General features: G+C 44.1%; 2 protein-coding genes across 2 annotated transcripts in view; one reads left to right on the top strand and one right to left on the bottom strand.

Moving 5' to 3' along the window:
- Positions 1 to 1,514: 1,514 nt before the first annotated feature.
- LOC111237172 (cofilin-2) lies at positions 1,515 to 10,302 on the top strand. Its single transcript, XM_022766152.1, has 4 exons — positions 1,515 to 1,614; positions 6,821 to 7,128; positions 8,802 to 8,878; positions 9,278 to 10,302. The coding sequence occupies exons 1-4, from the start codon at positions 1,612 to 1,614 to the stop codon at positions 9,388 to 9,390; spliced, it is 501 nt and encodes a 166-aa protein (XP_022621873.1). The 5' UTR covers positions 1,515 to 1,611; the 3' UTR covers positions 9,391 to 10,302.
- A 4,948-nt stretch (positions 10,303 to 15,250) lies between these two features.
- Positions 15,251 to 21,499, bottom strand: part of LOC111237130 (NLR family CARD domain-containing protein 3-like) — a gene marked incomplete at its 5' end in the record, with an annotated part of 13,623 nt that continues 7,374 nt past the window's right edge. The window contains 5 exons of the mRNA XM_022766105.1: positions 15,251 to 15,827; positions 17,164 to 17,340; positions 19,312 to 19,485; positions 20,255 to 20,428; positions 20,553 to 20,726. Coding sequence (XP_022621826.1) covers positions 15,818 to 15,827; positions 17,164 to 17,340; positions 19,312 to 19,485; positions 20,255 to 20,428; positions 20,553 to 20,726 — 709 coding nt within the window. The remainder of the gene's footprint in view (positions 15,828 to 17,163; positions 17,341 to 19,311; positions 19,486 to 20,254; positions 20,429 to 20,552; positions 20,727 to 21,499) is intronic.

Raw genomic sequence — 21,499 nt, 5'->3', positions numbered from 1 at the left:
TGTGTGTGGGAGGGGGTCAGCTGTAGATACTACACTGGAGCTGCTGCAGCCCCCCCCCCCCCTGTGTATTTATTTAGTTCAAGTCTCTGCATTGTCTTTATTTATGACTGATAGACGCTCTCCGCCTCCCGACGCTCTCTAACCTGTTTGTTGTTCTAATGTAAAAATAAATTGACTTTTTATAACCAGCTGCTGCCTGATGATCTGTTCTCTCACTGCAACAGCCTCATCTCCACATCTCACATGAATAAACACTGGCACAGTCACTTTTTATTCCTCCACGCCGCTGCTGACAGGCAGAGCCGGACGCCATGTTGTCTTCAGGTCTCGGTAACACCTTGAGAGAACTTCTTCAGTTTTGACCCAAACATTCACCTGGATTCAAAGATGAACTGATTAGATTTTGGTGGTCAAAGGTCAAAGGTCAGTGTGACTTCACAAAACACTTTACCCATAACTCAAGACTTCACAGCAATTATGACAAACTTTCACACAAGTGGTTCATATTTTATCTGACTAATTTGTTTAATCTTTATTTATATATCAATAATATCTGTATATGTGTGTATATATATATATAATTATATTTAATCATCCATTTATACTGAAGGAGTGCAACATTTCATCATCTCTATTCACTGCAATTATTCTACTGTTTCAGACAAGTGCAACTTTAAACTGTAATTACACCACATACACATGCATTTATATTTATATTGTATTTTTTAAGCTTCACCTTCAATAGTAGTGGCACTTATCCTGACATAATTCTTTACATATTCTATTTTTTTATTTATATATCATAGTATAAAGACATTTCTACTTTTTATCTTTATATTTTATCTTTATAATCTTACTTTTTATTCTGTACTCCTTGTTTCCACTCTTGAGGGAGCAGCTGTATCGTACCCTAATGTCCCCCTGAGGATCAATAAAGTTTTGTGATTGTGGAACAGATTGATGTGAGAGAAGGAGAAAATCTGTTTGTATAAAGATGCAGCTGTTTGCGGAAGGAAAAATCAACGTGAGTGACTTGAAATAAACAGAAAACAGATTGACAGTCGTAGGTTAGTTGTTGATGCTCTGGTTCTTTTTATTTCAACAACTGAAAAGAGTGAAACAGATGAAACGGGTGTGGTGCGTTCACTGACTCCTCATCAGCTGCTTCATCGTCACTGGGTCCAGATGTGATCCAGATGTTTACACTGACTTTGTGATGAGGTCTCAGGTGATGAGTCTTTGTCAGCTGAACCCTCTGCAGTCATATATCCCGGGGGGGGGGGTTGCCCTTCAGACCCCCCCCCTAAAAAAAGAGATGAACTCTGCTTCATGTTTTCTTGTGATGGGTTTTGCATCAGCACAGTTTCAGAACTTTAACACGGGTTTGGAAGGTGAACCGGTCCGGTCCGTGCTGTGAGTGCCGCAGGTCTGATTCCTATGTGGCCCCGCCTCCCTCCTCCTGCCCCCTCCCCCTCCTCCTCCTCCCCNCCTCCCCCTCCCCCCTCCTCCTCCTCCTCCTCCTCCGGTCGGCCGGCCACATTCCCCGCTACCTTTCACCCCTGAGAAACCCCGATCTGACGGCGAAGCAGCGCGAGCGAACCTCGGAACAACATGGTAAGAACCGGCAGCAGACTCTCCCCCGGGTTCGACAGCGGACCCCAGAACGCGGATCATGTGCGGTCCGGATCCCGCGGGTCTCCGGTGGACCGTTATGTGGCTCCGCATGTAGCGTGATGTTAGCTAGCATGGCCGCCGCTCCCGTTAGTTAGCTGCTCCGTCCGTCGACAGCGACGGTTCCTCGGTGTTCACGTCTCGCGGAAACATGTTCCGGTGACGGGATTTAATCTGGGGACGTTAGAGGAGCCTTTTCTGATTTTATCCATACCACGGTCCGCGTTCCGAGCCGGGCCGGGCTGGGCCGGGCCTGCCCCCAGGCCGTGTGGCCCGGGGCGGCCATCTTATTCCGGCTGGCCAGCCCGCACCCAGCCGGGACAGACTGTCGGACCCGGACTAAACCAGGCCCTCCGGACTCACGGGTCTAACCTGGACCGCTTCCGCTGCAGGAGCGGGTTCAGCAGGTCGGATCTAGTCCGGGTTAGTTCACAGAGTCAGACTGCAGAGTCACTGCTGTCTGTCAGGAGGCCTGCGGGCTGGTAGACTGGCACCAGTTACTACAACTAACCAGTAACCAGTCAGACTAACTGACTGGTTACTGGTCAGTCAGACTAACTGACTGGTTACAGGTTAGTCTTCATTTACCAGGTTCTTCTCACTAAATGGAGACAAAAATAAAATCATCCATTTAAAGCTGCAGCAGTTTTATCAATCGATCAATCAGCCCAAAGAAATCGATCAGCAGCTCTTCTGATAATCAATGAATCATTTTAACGTCATTTTAAATGTAAATGACCGACACGTGACGGTCCAGGTTCTGATAAGGATCTGCAGCAGCGACATGATCATCTTCACTGTTTTCTAATGATTCATAGACAAATGATCAATCGAGAAAATGATCAGCTGATTCATTAATCGATAGTTTCTTCTGTTAATGTTCAATGAGGATTTATTCTGATATAAATAGAAACATGAGCATTAATATCAGAACCACAGGATTAAAAACAAACAGAACATGATCAGGTTTCTAACTGTATAATTAACTCTATTATTGATTATCTGTTATCATCATTGATTAACCTGCTGAACAGTTTCCTGATTTATTGTTCCGTCATAAAATTGAGAGAAATATCTTTAAACTCTGAGGTGACGCCTTCAGTTCATCATAAAATAAAACAGCTGAAAAGTGACTTCAATCATTAATCAATATCAGAGTTAATTGATTAACACCATCCACCAAATTCCTCAGTTGACAAAGAAACGCATCAAATCATCATCTGAGAAGTTTGACACTAAAGATCTGACGTCGCTGCTTCAATCATGACGAAGACGGTTCATCCATTAATTTTCTGTCAGTCGACCAATCGATTGATCACTACAGCATTGATCTGCTGTATGGATCATGACATAGAACGACTCAGGCACAATCCGAATGCCAGTTCAGTGAATTGGCTGGAGTTTTGTTGGGTGACAGTTTACGGTTTACGTTGTGACGAATCAAAGATTTTCAAAGATAAAGTGTCGTCTCCATTTAAAGCAGCAGTCGAACTTCACCTGTTCATTTCCACTTCAGGTGTGTTTTAATACACATGTTCAAAAAATCATGTGATTTTAAAGGCGTGCAGAAATATTTATAACATCATTGATCCAAGAAGTAAAAAAAAAACCCCAAATATTTAGTTTGAAACGACAAAGAAAAGCAAGAAATTTTCTCTGTTGAGACTGAAACCTGGAAATATTCTGAAGTTTTCACTTAAAAATGACTGAAATGATTAATCAACTATCAAAACAGCCACAAATAAAAACAAATCAATTATTCTACATGACAGAGATTTAAATGTAATATTGTAAAATTCATGATCAAAATAATCACAGCTAATTTCCTGTCAGAGGAGCGGCGGGTTGAGTGGATCAGCTGAGGTCTGTTAGTCCAACAGGAGTCAGCTGATCGTTCTGTGAAACTGGAACATCGCTGCACACACACCGTCACACGTGGACTGTGAGAGTCACATTCACAGGAAGACATTCATTCATTCATTCATTCAGCCAGTCAGCCAGTCAGTCAGTCAGTCATAACAGTACAACTTTATCTAAACGTCACATTTCTGGCAGGAAGATGAAGCTCATAAACAGACAGAGGATGTAAAGTGAGTCAGTCTGTCTCTGCGTCCTCGACCAGAGACACAGACACTTGACGACGTCACACTCTTACTCTTCTATTGGGATTTTATTGGTTCATCTTTAAAATAATCAAATCTATTCTTATATAGGACAGCGATAGTTTTCATTATCAAACGATCTTCTGATGAGTTTTCTGTTAATCATTTAAAATAGTTAAAAAAAACGTCTTATCATTTCCCACGTCGTCAAATGTCTCGTTTTGTCCGACCATCAGATTCAGTTTATTCTCGTGTGTCACAAAGAAAAGCATCAAATCCTCACGTCTGAGAAACTGGAGACATTTGACTGAAATGATGATTTGATTATCAAAACAGCTGCTGATTCATTTTCTAATCGATTAATTGACAGATCATTGCAGCTCTGAATATTAACAATAGGTTCAGCCCTATGTGAGCTCAGTCAGACTTCCTGTGGCGGTGCGTTCACTGACTCTTCATGATGGTTTAATATGGATCTGTAAAGCGGTCTTGTGTATCTTGAAAGGTGCTATAAAAATTTAAGTTGTTATTATTATTATTATTATTATTCTATTATGGTGTGTTTACTGACTCCTTGTGGTGGTGTGTTCTTGACTCCCTGTTTTGGTGTGTTCACTGACTTCATGAGGGAGCATTCACCGACCTCTTATGGTGGTGCATTTACTGACTCCCTGTGGTGGTGCATTCACTGACTTCATGGTTGTGGTGCGCTCACTGACTCCTTATGATGGCACGTTTGCTGACTCAGGGTGGTGCATTCGCTGACTTTGTGTTAGTGCACTCACTGGCTCCTTGTAGTGGTACGTTCACTGACTCATGGTGGTGCATTCACTGACTCCCTGTCTGCTGCAGGCAGAGTGTTTGTTGGTCTTCATCAGCAGAGGTCAGAGTTCAGCTCTGAATCATCGGCTATAAAAACCTGCTGACTCACGCTGCTGTTACTGTCACACACACTCTCAGCCAATCACAGCGCAGCAGGCTCCTTCCTCAGGCCTGAAAAGTTTGGAGTTGTCATTTAGTGATTCTCAGATCTGAAAAAAAGTTCAATAGAAACAGAAAAAGATAATGAAACAGGAAGATCTGATGTTGAGGTGATAGACTTAAGTTTTTTACAGACAAACACTGACACATGGACAGAACATGAACTGAGCAGTTGAACAGCAGCAGGTAGAACATGAGAACAGTTCTGATGTTTGTGTTCAGAGTCAAACCAAGTTGAATATACAGCAGCTTCACTTTACTGTCGTAAATGGATTAAAGTCACATTGTACCTCGTCAGTCTCAATAATCCACAGTGATCAAGTGATAAAATGTTTTTAGAGACTTTATTAAATTAATTAAAAATCCAAAACTGAAATCTTCAGGCTGCAGACTGAGGTCAGCTGCTTCCTGGTTGATTTAATGATCCTTCAGATGAGAGTAGGATGTGACCTGAGCTCACCTGAGACAAACTGAGCTGATTGGACAGAGTGTAGAAAGACACACACACACACCTGTGTATGTGAGGTCCCACTCAGTTTTTAACTGTTAATAAATTTACAAAAAAAAAAAAAAGTAAAAGCATGTTTTCACTTTATGGATGGTTGAGAATAGACTGATGACGTGAAGTTGCGTTCTGTGTCACATGTTCAAGGCCGGCAGCTGCTGCAGACTTCCTCCATGTTCACCTGTCGTCCTCATGGACTCACTTCACCTTTTCACCTGAACCACGCTGAGCTGCCACGAATGAACCTCAACACATCTCTTGAATTTTCACATTAAAAGTCTGTTTGATATTTGACACTCGGACGCAGCCGAACGCGACTCTCAACCAGTTGATCAACCTTGTAATTAGACGGAGGTTTCAGCTGCTTTAACATTTAAGACTCTGTAAACGATCGTCGCAGCCACTAGATGTCGCACTAGACCACCAGCGTCTCAGACCAAAACAAATGCGCCGTCAGCCACACCTCCGCCCTCCGTTTGGCCCCGTCTCTTCACGTTTTCAGTCAGCAAGGTGTTATGAAGCTCAGTGAACGTGTCGCTAAACACACAACGAAATGCTCAACTGAATAAAGTTACGCCGTGAACACGAGAAACAACAAAAAAAACCCAATCTAGACACAACTGTTAGCTCACATTAGCATTGCTGTGATATTCTCCACAGCAATGCTGACAGTTAGCCAGCTAGCCAGCTAGCAATAGCAACATTTGCCAAAAAAATTCATAATACAGGTAACAGGAAGTTGACTAACGTTAGCATGTCTACTGTAGCCGTCACTAATGAAAACAGACGTAACATCATGAAGCATCAAGTTACTGACACATGAAGGAGAAGAAAAACCAGTTCTGAGTCCAGTTGGACCCTTTAGCAGCTCGGAGGGTTCTCCTCTCAGTAAACCAGACCAGTATCAGCTCCACGGTCAGACTGGGACAGAAATTCAGCCTGTAAAGACTTCAAAAACTTTAGGGACATCTCTTTCAGGTCTCATCTCTTTCTTTGTCTGAGGCCTTTTTAGATGAAGATGTGGTTTCTTCTTCAGTGGTGGAAACACTGTGAACTAACTAACCAGCTACTCTTTATACGTTTATTATATTTATTGTCAATTATTTTCTGTCCATGTCTGGTTCTGACGGACCTGCAGTCCTGAATAGAGCTGGGTGTCGTTAAATAATGTTTAATATCAGTTCTGATTCTGAAACCCCGACTTTGATATTGACTCTAAATGATACTTTTCTCAATTAATTTGATCAAATCCATTTTAACAAAAAGAAAATTACAGAAAACGTTTTAGTTTTAGTTTTAGTTTTTTTTTTTAATTTTTAAGCTTGGTCTCTTCACTCACTCAAACGTTTTGGTGTAAGTAAACAGACTGCATGCTGATTGGCTCGCTGACACCGATGAGGTTTACTCATTGAGGTATCGACAGTATCAAACCAATTCAGTCAATCTATAACTGTATGGACGTTCAATACCCAGCCCTGGTCCTACAAATAAATCTGTGTGTGTGTATGTGTGCGTGCACTGATGTGTCCTTAATTGAACCAATCATACCTGTCCTCTGCAGGCGTCAGGTGTGACAGTGAACGATGAGGTCATCAGGGTGTTCAACGACATGAAGGTGAGGAAGTCTTCGACCCAGGACGAGGTGAAGAAGAGGAAGAAGGCGGTCCTGTTCTGTCTGAGCGAGGACAGGAAGAAGATCATCGTGGAGGAGGGGAAGCAGATCCTGGTGGGGGACATCGGAGAGACCGTGGACGACCCGTACGCCTGCTTCGTCAAGCTCCTCCCCCTCAACGACTGCAGATACGGCCTGTACGACGCCACCTACGAGACCAAGGAGTCCAAGAAGGAGGACCTCGTCTTCATCTTCTGGTACAGTGTTGATACGTTGATTGGTTTCAGTCATGAGCTCTGATAACAACACAGTCAGCTTTGTCTTCTTGTCTTTGATCTTTGATCAGGTATCGATCGGTCTCAGAGTCTGTATCGATCAGTCCTGACTGGTCCAGAGTTCTCAGACTGACACAGGTTAGGTCCTAGTTTCTAGGATTATTCCTCCAGACTGTTTCCACTGGAGGAATTCACCTTCAGTATCCACCGTCTCTGCCGTTCTCTGAGGAACTTCCTGGAACTTATATTAATGCTCATTTTAACCCCGTGATAAAACTGAAGAAGAAAGAAGAAGGGTTGTGTTCATGGTTCTTGGGATGTTTGAGCTTCACTGTCCAGAGTTTGATGTTGAAAAGCTGTTTTCACTTTCATCTGCTGAAGGTGCGAATCGTCTGTTGAACACCTGCAGGTACCTGCAGCGTTAGTGACATGAGGAGCAGCATGAAGCTCAGTGAGGGAGACAGAGTAGATAAAATATAAAACTTTTAATCAGGTAATACTTCTTAAAAAAAAACAGCAACTAAATACAAATAATTATTCCAAGTAGAACTTAGTCCATCCAAGAAACAGGTTCCCCCACCAGAGCTGCAATCATTAGTTGGTTAATTGATTTCATCAAGTGCAACTGTTTTATAATCAGTTAATTCTCCTGTTTTCACTGTTCTCCTGTTCTGTGTGTTCTGTTGTTCTCCCTGTTCCCATGTTCTCTTTGTTCTCTCTGTTCTCATGTTCTCTTTGTTTTCACTGTTCTCTGTGTTCTGTTGTTCTCCTGTTCTCACTGTTCTCCTGTTGTCTCTGGTCTCCTGTTCTCACTGTTCTCCTGTTCTCACTGTTCTCTGTGTTCTGTTGTTCTCCTGTTCTCACTGTTGTCCTGTTGTCTCTGTTCTCCTGTTCTCCTGTTCTCACTGTTCTCCTGTTGTCTCTGGTCTCCTGTTCTCACTGTTCTACTGTTCTCTTGTTGTCTCTGTTCTCCTGTTCTGTTGTTCTCCTGTTCTCACTGTTCCCCGTTCTCACTGTTCTCTGTATTCTGTTGTTCTCCTGTTCTTACTGTTCTCCTGTTGTCTCTGGTCTCCTGTTCTCTCTGGTCTCCTGTTCTCTCTGGTCTCCTGTTCTCTCTGGTCTCCTGTTCTCTCTGGTCTCCTGTTCTCTCTGGTCTCCTGTTCTCTCTGGTCTCCTGTTCTCTCTGGTCTCCTGTTCTCTCTGGTCTCCTGTTCTCTCTGGTCTCCTGTTCTCTCTGGTCTCCTGTTCTCTCTGGTCTCCTGTTCTCTCTGGTCTCCTGTTCTCTCTGGTCTCCTGTTCTCTCTGGTCTCCTGTTCTCTCTGGTCTCCTGTTCTCTCTGGTCTCCTGTTCTCTCTGGTCTCCTGTTCTCTCTGGTCTCCTGTTCTCTCTGGTCTCCTGTTCTCTCTGGTCTCCTGTTCTCTCTGGTCTCCTGTTCTCTCTGGTCTCCTGTTCTCTCTGGTCTCCTGTTCTCTCTGGTCTCCTGTTCTCTCTGGTCTCCTGTTCTCTCTGGTCTCCTGTTCTCTCTGGTCTCCTGTTCTCTCTGGTCTCCTGTTCTCTCTGTTCTCCTGTTCTCCTGTGTTCTCACTGTTCTCCTGTTCTCCTGTTCTCACTGTTCTCCTGTTCTCACTGTTCTCCTGTGTTCTGTTGTTCCTCAGGGCTCCGGAGAGCGCTCCACTGAAGAGCAAGATGATCTACGCGAGCTCTAAAGATGCCATCAAAAAGAAGTTTACAGGTGAGTTGTCCTGTCACCTGCTGAGGTCAGAGGTCATCAGGGTCAGCCATGATGTCGTATGTATCAGCCAGTGATTACTACAGATTATAGATTATAGATGATGACATCTCTGTCAGGTTCTGTTTGTTGGCACAGTGCAGGAACATTCAGAGGTTTGTAGGAGTTTTAACCTCTGACCTCTTAGATCAACACAAAGATCCTCCTGTGGGGAGACGTCTCACTCTGTCTCACCTGTTGATCTCATTAATCAGAGTTGTAAACAAACATGGTGCTCTGAAATCAGCAGCTCAGGTGTGATTGGTTGTTTGTGAGGTGTGTTTGTTTAGCTCAGGTGTGTCCGTCAGTGTGTGTCTCAGGTGTGTCCCTGACCCCTCATTGACCTCAGATGTGTCTCCTCAGGTATCAAACACGAGTGGCAGGTGAACGGGCTGGACGACATCCAGGACCGCACCACGCTGGCCGAGAAGCTGGGCGGGAACGTTGTGGTGTCTCTGGAGGGCAAGCCGCTGTGATGTCAGGGCGGCGAGCCGAGCGGAGCCAAGCCAACCGCCGTGCCATCCGGACCGAAGCACCTGACCCCACCTGAACACCGCCGCTTCACCCAGCAGCTTGCTCTGTCTGTATCCATGTCCTGAAGGAGTTAGCGTCTTTAGGCCTCTTTGTTTTCTTTTTGTTTTTGTTCTTTTTGCTTTTTTTCCAACATGAAGGAGATCTCATTAACATAATGATATGCAAACACCTCCCAGTTTGTTGCCACATGACTTCTGTTCACCTGGCAGAAAAAAAACAAACCGACACACTACCAAACCCCAGGAAGGTTGTTTCTCTCTCACAGCCAGAGTTTTGCCAAAAAGTCGATGTGAAGGAAGCAGCCACATGTGTCAGAGGCGAGCGACGCGCCGCCAAGCTCCGCCTCCTGCAGCACACGGGTTTTTACATATGATTATTTATTATTGTAAAGTGTTGTTTCTTCTCCAGTATGTTCAAACCAGGCAGACACATTGTTAGACTATGCATTCAGAAGAGAAGAAGAAGATTATTACCCAGCACTTTTTGTTGAAACACTACAGGTTGAGACAGAAAAGATCCTGACGTCAAATTCTCTGTGTTTATGTCGCCACGCTAACGTTTGTTTACCTCAGTTTTCATTCCTGTTGGACTCACCGTCATTCTAGCTGTTTGGTCGTCGCCTTACTTTCAGTTTGAATGTAACCGTCACACCAGAGTTAGTTAGAGTGCACTTTTATTTTGTAAAGAAACACTACAGGAAGCAGATTTGACCCCAGCAGTGAGAGACGACCCCACAACAACAACAACAACAACAACAACAACAACAACAACACGACATCTGGAGCCTTAAAGTGGAACGTTGTTTCTGAGATCACAGGAAGCCACTTTGCAATAAAAGCCTGTGGCAGATCTGACGCCTCCCCGCCTCGTCTCTGCTTCCACCAATCACAGAGCACTTTCACCCGCAGGTCGTTCACCTGGTGATCGCCTGAGATCCACTGCAGAGGTTCCTCGTGAACAGGTGTCAGTCATGTTCTACTTCCTGTCTGTGGGTCTCCTCTGATCTTTAAACACCAGTCAGGTTTAAATGATCTGTTCTGTAACACTGAGAACCAGTTGAGGCACCATGAGCTCAGTAGAACCTCAGTAGAACCTGTATAATGTGTGTAGAAGCATTTTGACCTGAGTAGAACTCTTGTATTAGAACCAGTTAAAAGAACCCCAGTGTAATTACTGTGACCAGTCTGATCCCGTAGAACGCCTGTATAACGCAACTATGTTCTAATCTAACTATAAGAACACATGGCATCAGTACAACCTCAGCAGAACCATTGTGACCACCATTAGAACCTTGGTAGACCCATTGTGGCCTTAGTAGAAAAAATATGGTCAGAAAGACCCATTTGTGACCTTAATGAATTTACTAGAACCTGTTAGATCCAGTAGAACCTATTTAGGATATGTGAGATCCCAATAGAACTACTACAAATTCAGTAGAACCTCATTAGAACCAGTTCTTTCCTCAGTAAAACCCCAGCATAAGCTCCACTAGAACCCAATAGGACCAATACGACTTAAGTAGAATCTATTAGAACCTGTTAAATCCACTATAACCTCATGAGAACCTATTTAGGATGGGAACCCCAGTAGAACCACTACAAATTCAATAGAACTTTATTAGAACCAGTTCTTTCCTTAGTAAAACCCTATTATAAGCTCCAATAGAACCCTAAAGTACCAGTACGACTTCAGAAGAATCCCGTTTGAACTGCTATAAACTATGTAGAACACTGTTACATCCATGCATGTATCCATACATGTTTTTTAGAACCAATAGAACCCCTCATTAGATCCAGTTTGACCTCATTAGAAGTTGATTAACCTAATTAGAACCCCAAATACAACTAGTAAAACCCCATTACAACCAGTGTAACAGCAGAACATCATAAGAACTGCTACAAGCTCAGAACACCAAGTAGAACCAATGTGACATATCAGTATGGAACTAGTATAACCTCGTGCAGAACCCCAGTGAAAGCACGATGAGCTCAGTAGAACCAGACTAGAACCATGACAACCTTAGCTCACTACTGCAGTCCTTCCAGAACCCCATTAGAACCAGGATATACCCAATAAAGCCAGTATGACCTGAATAGAATCCAATTGGAACCATTACAAACTTGGTAGAACCCCAGTTTAAAGACCAAAAATCAGCCCCAGACTTATTCATTGGTCTCTGGACTAACTCTGACGGACCTCAGTCCAGAATCTGTCAGACCGGTCCAGAGTTAGTCCAGGTCGGTCTGACGGACCTCAGTCCGGACTTCCTGAGTCCAGCAGCTTCAGGATCTGAATGAATGAAAGCTGTAAATTCCTGCCCATAAAAGGTGTGGAGCTCTAAAGGCATCCAGTGAGTCCAGTGTGACTCAGACCAGAACCAGGGTTGTGTGTCCTGTTCATGTTAGCACTGTGAGTCAGCAGCTGCTGGTTCCACCGTGGAACATTAGAACATGTCGTTGTATAAAGTAGAACTGAGTAGAAACAGACGCTGGAAGCTGCTGACGATCAGCTCCAGAGAATCTGATCCTCTGCTGCTATTTCTGGACCACACATGCTCCAGAGTCGTGTCAGCACGGCCCACAAAAGGACAGGCTGGAGACGGGTACACAACTACTACTACACAACTACTACACAACTATGCTATAACTACACAACTACTGCACAACTACACAACTACTACTACTACACAACTAATACACAACTATACAACTACTACAACTGTACTACACCTACACAACAACTACTACTACACAATTATTAAAAAACTACACAACTACTACACAATGACTACACAACTATACTACAACTACACAATTATACAACTGCACAATGACTACACAACTGTACGTTGACACAAGGATCTCACGACACAACAACAGACCTGCTGCAGACGAACTGTCAGACAACAGGTTGAAACAGACGAGGTGTTGAAGCCCAAAGAAGAAAAAGGAATGATAAGAAAAAAACAGATAATTGAAAAAGACCAGTCAGAATAACGTATGTGTATAAAACACTGATGGTAAGTTTAATGTTAACGTTAGCAGCAGCAAATTAAGGTGTTATAGTTGATAATGGACTAATGAAGTACCACGACACCAAACTGTTTGGTTTCAGGAGTAACTTAAGAAACGATCTGTGGTATTTTAACGAATCCTTGTTCCATAGTGTAACTGCTGCTAAAACCTTCACCTCTCCTCTACAGTCCTGTTTCTGTTCAGGAACAAACTCTGACTGACTTGTTTGCTAAAGGAGTTTTGCCCTGGCTCCATTCTTTGTGCTAAGCTAAGCTAACTATGTAGTGGACATAACTGATACTGACATCAGTGTAACTTTTATTTTTACACCTGTTCAGTGAACCAGATAAAATCAGACAATCTCCTTCTATTGCTGCCAGATTTAACTGACAGAAACAGGAAGTATCGTGTTTCAGTGAGTTACACTGTGAGCTACAACTGGAGCCTCGATATTTTTATTATTTTTTTTAATTATTTTTTCTTTTTGGGCTTTTTGTGCCTTTAATGGACAGGACAGTAGAGAGACATGAAATGGGGAGGCAGAGAGAGGGGGAATGACACGCAGGAAAGGGCCGTCCGAAGCGGGAGTCGAACCGGGGGCCAGCTGCAGCAAGGACTGTAGCCTCTATATATGGTGCGCCTGCGTAACCCACTGCGCTACGTGACGCCCGAGCCTTGATATTTTTGAGGCCTTGTTCACATTTTGGAACATTATGTATGCTGAACTATCTGTGATCAGCTCCTGTCTGCAGTGTATCATGATATTCAACTTGTTTTCTCTGGTTTCTAAGTGGATTTCTGGAGCTTTATTCTGGAGGGGCATCAGAGATAATGACAATGACAGGAAGTGAAGTCACACTGAATCACATCAGCATGTGGTTCAGGTCTGACTCAGTCAGGACTCTGAGTTATGACACAAATTTCCACGGTCTGTCTCTGTTTTAAAGTGTCCTACATTCATTGTTTCCATGAGCTTTGTGTCACTGTGGCTGCTGTTGGCGAACTACAGTAAATAACTTCCTGTTGTTTTTCACCTGTACACACCTGTCCCTTTCACCTCACACAGTATCTTTGCCTCACCTGTCTCCCACTGTTCCTCCTACACAGCTTAAACTTCTGGAATACAGATAAATGTTTCACAGGTATGAACCCAATGGTACAAAAAGTGCCTGAATCATAACAAAAAAGAACTAGAACCACCTCCTCATGGCTGTATCCCTCCACCTCTCAGGTTAGTTCCAGGTTACATGTTTATCCAGAGTCATATAAAATATGAACCATTTATGTGAAATTACATCATAATTACTGTGAACTCTTGATCAATGGCTAAAAAGTCTTTTGAGGTCACACTGACCTTGACCTTTGACCCCTAAAATCTAATAAGTTCATCCTTGAGTCCAAGTGAACGTTGTGCCAAATTTGAAGAAGTTCCGGCTGGTGGACCATCAGAACATCCATAGTTTTTAAGGTCTTAACAGTTCCATCAGCTTCTTTACTGGCTCCACTAGTGTCTCTACCAGCTTCATCAGTGTCTTTATCTCCTTCAGTGTCTTTATCAGTTCCATCATTTTCACCGGCTCCTTCTTTGTCTTTACCGGCTCCTTGAGTGTTTTTACTGGCTCCTTCTGTGTCTTTACCAGCTCCATCAGTTTCACCGGCTCCTTCTTTGTCTTTATCGTCTCCTTCAGTGTCTTAACTGGCTCCATCTGTGTCTTAACTTGTTCTTTCTTTGTCTTTACCAGCTCCATCAGTTTCACCAGCTCCTTCTTTGTCTTGATCGGCTCCTTCAATGTCTTAACTGGTTCTTTCATTGTCTTTACCAGCTCCATCAGTGTGATTCATGTATCTCGTCCCATTGGATCTGTCCAAGGCTGAATGGAGGCTGGACTTGTGGAAGCATTTGTTTTGGTCTGAGATGTTGGTGGTGTGTGACATCTGGTGGCAGTGATGATTTCTTACAGAACAGTTTCAAGTAGATAATTGCTCAGGTGTGCAGGTGAACATGAGTGTGTGAGGGCAGGTGCTGAAACCACGGAGCTGCCTCACACTCTGTCCAGACACATGAAGGACAATAAGGCTAAAGACTGTTTGTCCTCTGCAGGACAGGTGGTCCCTCCAGGCTGAAACAGGTTAAACTTGGTTCTACGTGTTTCAGTGTGAAGGTGCAGTGAGAACGAGCTTCATGAAAGTGGTTCAGGTGTGAAACCAGGCTGCAGTTCTCCCCGTCACCACCAGGTGTCACCAAACGGTAGTAACCAGCAGACGGACTACTTTCATCTGAATTTACACCAACTGTGTTGTGTTCTAAGTGTCACTGTGAGTGCAGGAATAATGAATGTTCTGCTGCCTTCAGGCGGCTGTGGGAGATGTCTGAACTACACCTGGAAACGTTTCAATAGCTGAAGTTTAGAGCAAAATGTTTCTGTAAAATGTTCAAATAAAACCTGTCAGACTCAGATATGAAACCTTTATTTTGAAGGTGTGTTGATGACAGAAGTAGAGCTGATAAAAAAAACATGTCTGACTGTGACTTCCTCACTGAAACCTCTCAGCTGTGTCCTCTGACTGTTCAGCCAATGAGAGAGGAGGAGCTGATGAAGGTGTTGATGCTCTCACCCGGGTTTGTCTTTACTTCTCTACGTCTGCAGCAACAGCCTTTACAGCAGCAGTCAGTGTCTGTGGACTTTCTCAGCCCTGGGTTTTACCTCTCAGGCTGCACTCAACCTCTGATTGGTGGAGGTTGTTCTGGCTCCATCCAACCAGAAAGGAAGACCTGAGACTCTACTGCCTCCTTCACTGTGTTTTCATTGTGATTAAATAAAGTTACATTTGAATTTACAGTGAATTATTATTCTGCTATAAAAACAGGTGAACTAAACATGAGTCAGAGATCAGGCTGTAAGAACAGGAAGTAAATATAAACACATTATTTACCATAAAGGATGATTTAAAATCAGTTAATTAAAGATGAATTAAAGCAATGATATTTGTTGACTCTACATTATAATGGACAGCCTGTCTGAAAACACGTCACATGTCTATTTACACACTGACAGAGCTGTTGGTCACAACATTAATGAAGAGATGGAGGATAACAACAACATGTTCCTCCTACAATAATATCTCCTAAAGTTCAGCTGAAGAACACGAGGCTTCAACCGTCTGAGTCAAACTCATCTTCAGAGTTAAAGTCATTTTACACTGAAAGTCCCTCTTTGTGAAGCTCAGACTGTTGAGAGCAACACAAACAGGAAGTGTGTGTTTCAGCACTGAGAGTCATCTCCACTTCTTCTGATTCCTCTGTCAGTCACTGCTGGATGAAGCTCTCCTCTCCTCTTCCCTCTCTGTAGACAGATCACCTCCAGCTGTAGAGAAGAAGAAGAAGAGCAGAGATGATGAATCTCAGAGACTTCAGCAGCTGTCAGTCAGTGATGCAGCAGGGACTTCAGTCCTGTTCAGACCAGATGTGCAGCAGCTGTGTAGCGTAGCCTGCTTCCTCTCAGCTCTCATGTTAACGTGTTGGAGTGAACACTGAGCTGGAAGCTCACAGACCTGAAAATATTCAAACCAAACCTCTGGACAGATGTTAAAGGTCCTACTTGTCTGGACAGAGATCGTCCAATCACAGGCCACGGCTCACACAGTGTGAACTCCTGACTGGTAAAACTGCTCAGAAACACTCATGAGTTATTTTTCCCTCCACTGACATCAGCTGTGTCACTGGAGGGAAAGTTGGATCAGATCCTCATCACTGGATCCCAGCACACACAAAACAAACTCTGCCCCCTGCTGGTTCTCTAGTGGAACATGTGACGCCTGTTGTAAGAACTTCCCTGTAAGATCTGAGCAGCAGGAAGCTCGTGTCGTTTGATCATCTTAGAAATATTAAAAACTGTACGACGTATATTTCAGCTTGTAAAGACACAGAGATCGTCCTGCACAAGTTGTTTTATTCACTAAACTGTTTCCATCTTTTTAAACCTGATGATTTTAGGACTTTTTATGAGGAACATTTTATCTTTCTTGTGAAGACGTGAAGATTTTAAACAGTTAATTATTATTATTATTATTATTATTATTGTTGTTGTTATAACATGTTGTAACCAGAGTTGATGATGGGGCATGCTCTTATTTTGTAAGGTCCAGATTTTGACAGGAAGCGGTTCCAGCAGAAACACCGGTCTGGTCACAGTTGCCGTGGTGATCAGTGATGAAGACTGGCTTCAGTGTGTTCTCTTCAGGTGGGCTGATGAAGAGCATCAGTCAGAACCAGTCTCCATCATCTCCTCCTGGACCTTCACACAGGAACATTACTGCTCTGAGATCAGTCTGAGATTAGAGCCAGAATGGGACTGAGTCTTCATCAGACTGCATCTCAGAGCAGCGACAGATCAAACTGTCTCTGTTCATCTGTGAGGCTGTCAGCTGTTATCAGCTTTACTTCCTGTCCACATCAACACAACGACAACAGACGTCTTCACATCAACTCAGACACATGATCACAACAAGCTTCTGGTTGCTCTGATTGGCCGACTGTTCTCTCTCTGTCTCTCTGTCCAAGTCCTGACTACTCTCACAGCTTCACTGAGAAGCGATGGAGGTTTACAGGAAACACTGGATCTTTGCTCTGATACTGAGTTATCTAACAACATCTGTGTCAGACGAGCAGCATCCACCCCCCCCCACCCCACCCCCACTGACCTCAGAGTCTCCAGTCTACAGTCTGGACTCTCCATGAGATCATGCAGCTCCTTCACTCCTGAATCCTGCAGGTTCTTGTTGAGTCTCAGGTCCAGTTCTCTCAGATGGGAGGGGTTGGACTTCAGAGCTGAGGCCAGAGAAGAACAGCTGATCTCTGACAAACTGCAGCGCTCCAATCTGAATAAAGAATAAAAGAAGTAGATAAAATGATTGATAATGGATCAGATATGTCCTAATCAATGATCTTTGTCTAAAATGAGTAGAGGGACTTTGTCCTTCTGTTATTGTGGATCATCATCATGTCAGCCTTCTACACACATCATCCAAATGTCAGCACAACATTCATACACCTCTTCATGTCAACATAGATTCATCAGCTGCTGCTGACCTCAGAACAGTCTGTCAATACAGAATCAATATCTGATCAGACACGTTGGACTAAAAACTGACTACAACACTTTGATTCATGACTGAACTGGATCATTATATTCTCATTTGTATATTGTCAGTCTGGGTCACTATTAATATTATACTCTTACTTTGTGAAATCCTGCATGTATGTTATGTTAAAGGACCTTGCCCTGCATATTCATATAGTTTGTATCAGAAAGGATATAAGTCGTGTATTTGATAAACATATAAATATGGACATTTCTTTAATAATAACTTAAGTAATTACTCTGTGTTCTGTTGCTAAGATACCAGTGTCTGATGGTGATTTACTGTTATTCCAGACTGATGGCAATACTGAGTGTCCAACAATAAACCCTGCTGGAGCCTGAAGCAGATTGATAAAGAATTACATCTCCTCACCTTCCTTCCTGTGTCCTGACCAACACACCATCCTGCTTACTGCTAAAACCCTAGAGGGAGCTGGCCCTATCCTTTCACCTCACAAACAAATATCAATCTGTCCATTTAGGAAGAATGTGAATCAGTTTCACCTGCTTTGGTGCAAAGGAAAGTGACAACAGGTGCAATGGAGGCAAAAGCAAGACAACCTCCAAAAGGGAATGGTTTTACATGTGGTGGCCACAGACAGTTGCTCTCTCCTGATCCTTCCTCACTGATTCTTCTCTAGTTTTGTGTTTTGCTGGTGTCCTTGTAACTACTGGGAGCATGAGGCGGGACCTGCAGCACAATCAGGTTGCACAGGTAGTCCAGCTCCTCCAGGATGGCACATCCAAACGTGTGATCACAAGAAGGTTTGCTGTGTCATCACAATCTCAAGAGGATGAAGGAGATACCAGGAGACCGGCCATTACACGAGGAGAGCTGGACCGGGCCGAAGAAGAGTATCAACCCAGCAGCAGGACCGGTACCTGCTGCTTTGTGTGAGGAGGAACAGGAGGAGCAGTGACAGAGCCCTACAAAACAACCTCCAGCAGGCTGCTGGTGTGAATGTGTCTGACCAAACTGTCAGAAACAGACTCCATGAGGGCGACATGAGGACCTGATGTTCTCTAGTGGGACCTGTCATAGCCAAGCACCGTGCAGCTCCACTGGCATTCACCAGAGAACACCAGGATTGGCAGGTCCGCCATTGGTGCCCGTTCTCTTCACAGATGAGAGCAGGTTCACACTGAGCACATGTGACAGGCGTGAAAGAGTCTGGAGACGCCGCCGTGGTGAACATTGTGCTGCCTGTAACATCATCCAGCACGAGCGGTTTGGCCGTGGGTCAGTGATGGTCTGGGGAGGCAGATCCTTGGAGAGTCTCACAGACCTCCATGTCATAGCCAACGGTACTGGGTTAGGTACTGGGATGAAATCCTCAGAGTGACTGTCAGATCTGACGCTGGTGCAGTGGGCCTGGGTTCCTCCTGGTGCAGGACAACGCCCGGCCTCATGTGGCCACAGTGTGTAGGCAGTTCCTGGATGATGAAGGCATTGATGCCATTGACTGGCCCTCACATTCCCCTGACCTCAATCCAACTGAGCACCTAGGGGACGTTATGTATCGGCGCGTCCGACGCCGCCAAGTACCGGCACAGACTTTCCAGGCGCTCACTGATGCCCTGATCCAGGTCTGGGAGGAAATCCCCCAGGACACCGTCCGCCCACTCATCAGGAGCATGCCCAGACGTTGTGGGGAGTGAATACAGACATCTAAAACAGATCTAAAACAGTAACAGTCAGTGAACTGACCTCAGAGTCTCCAGTCTACAGTCTGGACTCTCCAGAAAACCACACAGACCCTTCACTCCTGAATCCTGCAGGTTGTTCTGACTCAGGTCCAGTTCTCTCAGATGGGAGGGGTTGTACTTCAGAGCTGAGGCCAGAGAAGAACAGCTGATCTCTGACAAACTGCAGCTCTTCAACCTGAAAAAAGAATAAAAGAAGTAGATTAAATGATTGATAATGGATCAGATATGTCCTAATCAATGATCTTTGTCTAAAATGAGTAGAGGGCCTTTGTCCTTCTGTTATTGTGGATCATCATCATGTCAGCCTTCTACACACATCATCCAAATGTCAGCACAACATTCATACACCTCTTCATGTCAACAGAGTCATCAGCTGCTGCTGACCTCAGAACACTCAATACAGAATCAATATCTGATCAGACTCTTTGATTCATGACTGAGCTGGATCAAAGTTTAAAGATCCAGGACAAACGTCTTGATTGGTCCTGACTCAGTAAATACACACACACACACGCACACGCACACACACGCACCAACATAAAGATATAAGATCTACAACAGTAACAGTCAGTGAACTGACCTCAGAGTCTCCAGTCTACAGTCTGGACTCTCCAGAAAACCACACAGACCCTTCACTCCTGAATCCTGCAGGTTCTTGTTGTAGCTCAGGTACAGGTGTCTCAGATGGGAGGGGTTGGACTTCAGAGCTGAGGCCAGAGAAGAACAGCNCTGCTGCTGACCTCAGAACACTCAATACAGAATCAATATCTGATCAGACTCTTTGATTCATGACTGAGCTGGATCAAAGTTTAAAGATCCAGGACAAACGTCTTGATTGGTCCTGACTCAGTAAATACACACACACACACACACACACGCACACGCACACACACGCACACACATAAAGAAAACAGATCTAAAACAGTAACAGTCAGTGAACTGACCTCAGAGTCTCCAGTCTACAGTCTGGACTCTCCAGAAAACCACACAGACCCTTCACTCCTGAATCCTGCAGGTTGTTGTGACTCAGGTCCAGTTCTCTCAGATGGGAGGGGTTGGACTTCAGAGCTGAGGCCAGAGAAGAACAGCTGATCTCTGACAAACTGCAGTTCCTCAATCTGAATAAATAATAAAAAGTGAGTTTTAGAGACAAAGTTGCTGCTTGGAAGCGTTGAATGACCACACACACACACACACACATAAAGATATAAGATCTAAAACAGTAAAAGTCAGTGAACTGACCTCAGAGTCTCCAGTCTACAGTCTGGACTCTCCAGAAAACCACACAGACCCTTCACTCCTGAATCCTGCAGGTCGCTGTGACTCAGGTACAGGTGTCTCAGATGGGAGGGGTTGGACTTCAGAGCTGAGACCAGAGAAGAACAGCTGATCTCTGACAAACTGCAGCCCTCCAATCTGAATAAAGAATAAAAAGAAGTAGATTAAATGATTGATAATGGATCAGATATGTCCTAATCAATGATCTTTGTCTAAAATGAGTAGAGGGACTTTGTCCTTCTGTTATTGTGGATCATCATCATGTCAGCCTTCTACACACATCATCCAAATGTCAGCACAACATTCATACACCTCTTCATGTCAACAACACCTCTTCATGTCAACACAGATTCATCAGCTGCTGCTGAGCTCAGAACAGTCTGTCAATTCAGAATGGCATAGTTCTTATTTTCATGAATATGCTATGGTCAAGATTTGTACCAAGCTCTGAGGTGATCTAAGTCAGCCACATTGTGATGGAGGAGGGTGTTGTGGCAGTGATACCTTCCTGCTGTCCACTCTGACTGTGAAGTGGTCTCTTCCTAACAACATCTACACTGTCAGACAATGACTTGATGAGCTGAAGCTGAATGAAGCTTTCAGATTCCAGAGCTGAGGGCAGATTCAAGAGTTATCGCTTTCAGTAGAAACTACCTTCTGTGAGAAGACGCCTCCACTGCGCTAGGGCTGAGACCCTGTATATTTGACTCGTGGCTTGCTGAGGCTTCACATTAGTTTCTCTATAGGGTGGAGTCAGGTGAAATCAGCTGCTTCACACAGAAAAGATGTGGACAGGAAGGGAAACTAATACATAGGTAATGTAATATGAACATGTGACTCCGTGAGCGCTGGGGAGGACATGAAAGAACGCTGTCAGTTATCAACACACGTAATGGGGTTGGTTTGTTTGT

The sequence above is a fragment of the Seriola dumerili genome, unplaced genomic scaffold, assembly GCF_002260705.1.
Source record: "Seriola dumerili isolate Sdu_G_001 unplaced genomic scaffold, Sdu_1.0 BDQW01000811.1, whole genome shotgun sequence".
In the NCBI taxonomy this organism is placed as follows: Eukaryota; Metazoa; Chordata; class Actinopteri; order Carangiformes; family Carangidae; genus Seriola; species Seriola dumerili.
Note: the sequence above shows the minus strand (reverse complement) of the source record. Positions and strands in the feature narration are given on the sequence as shown.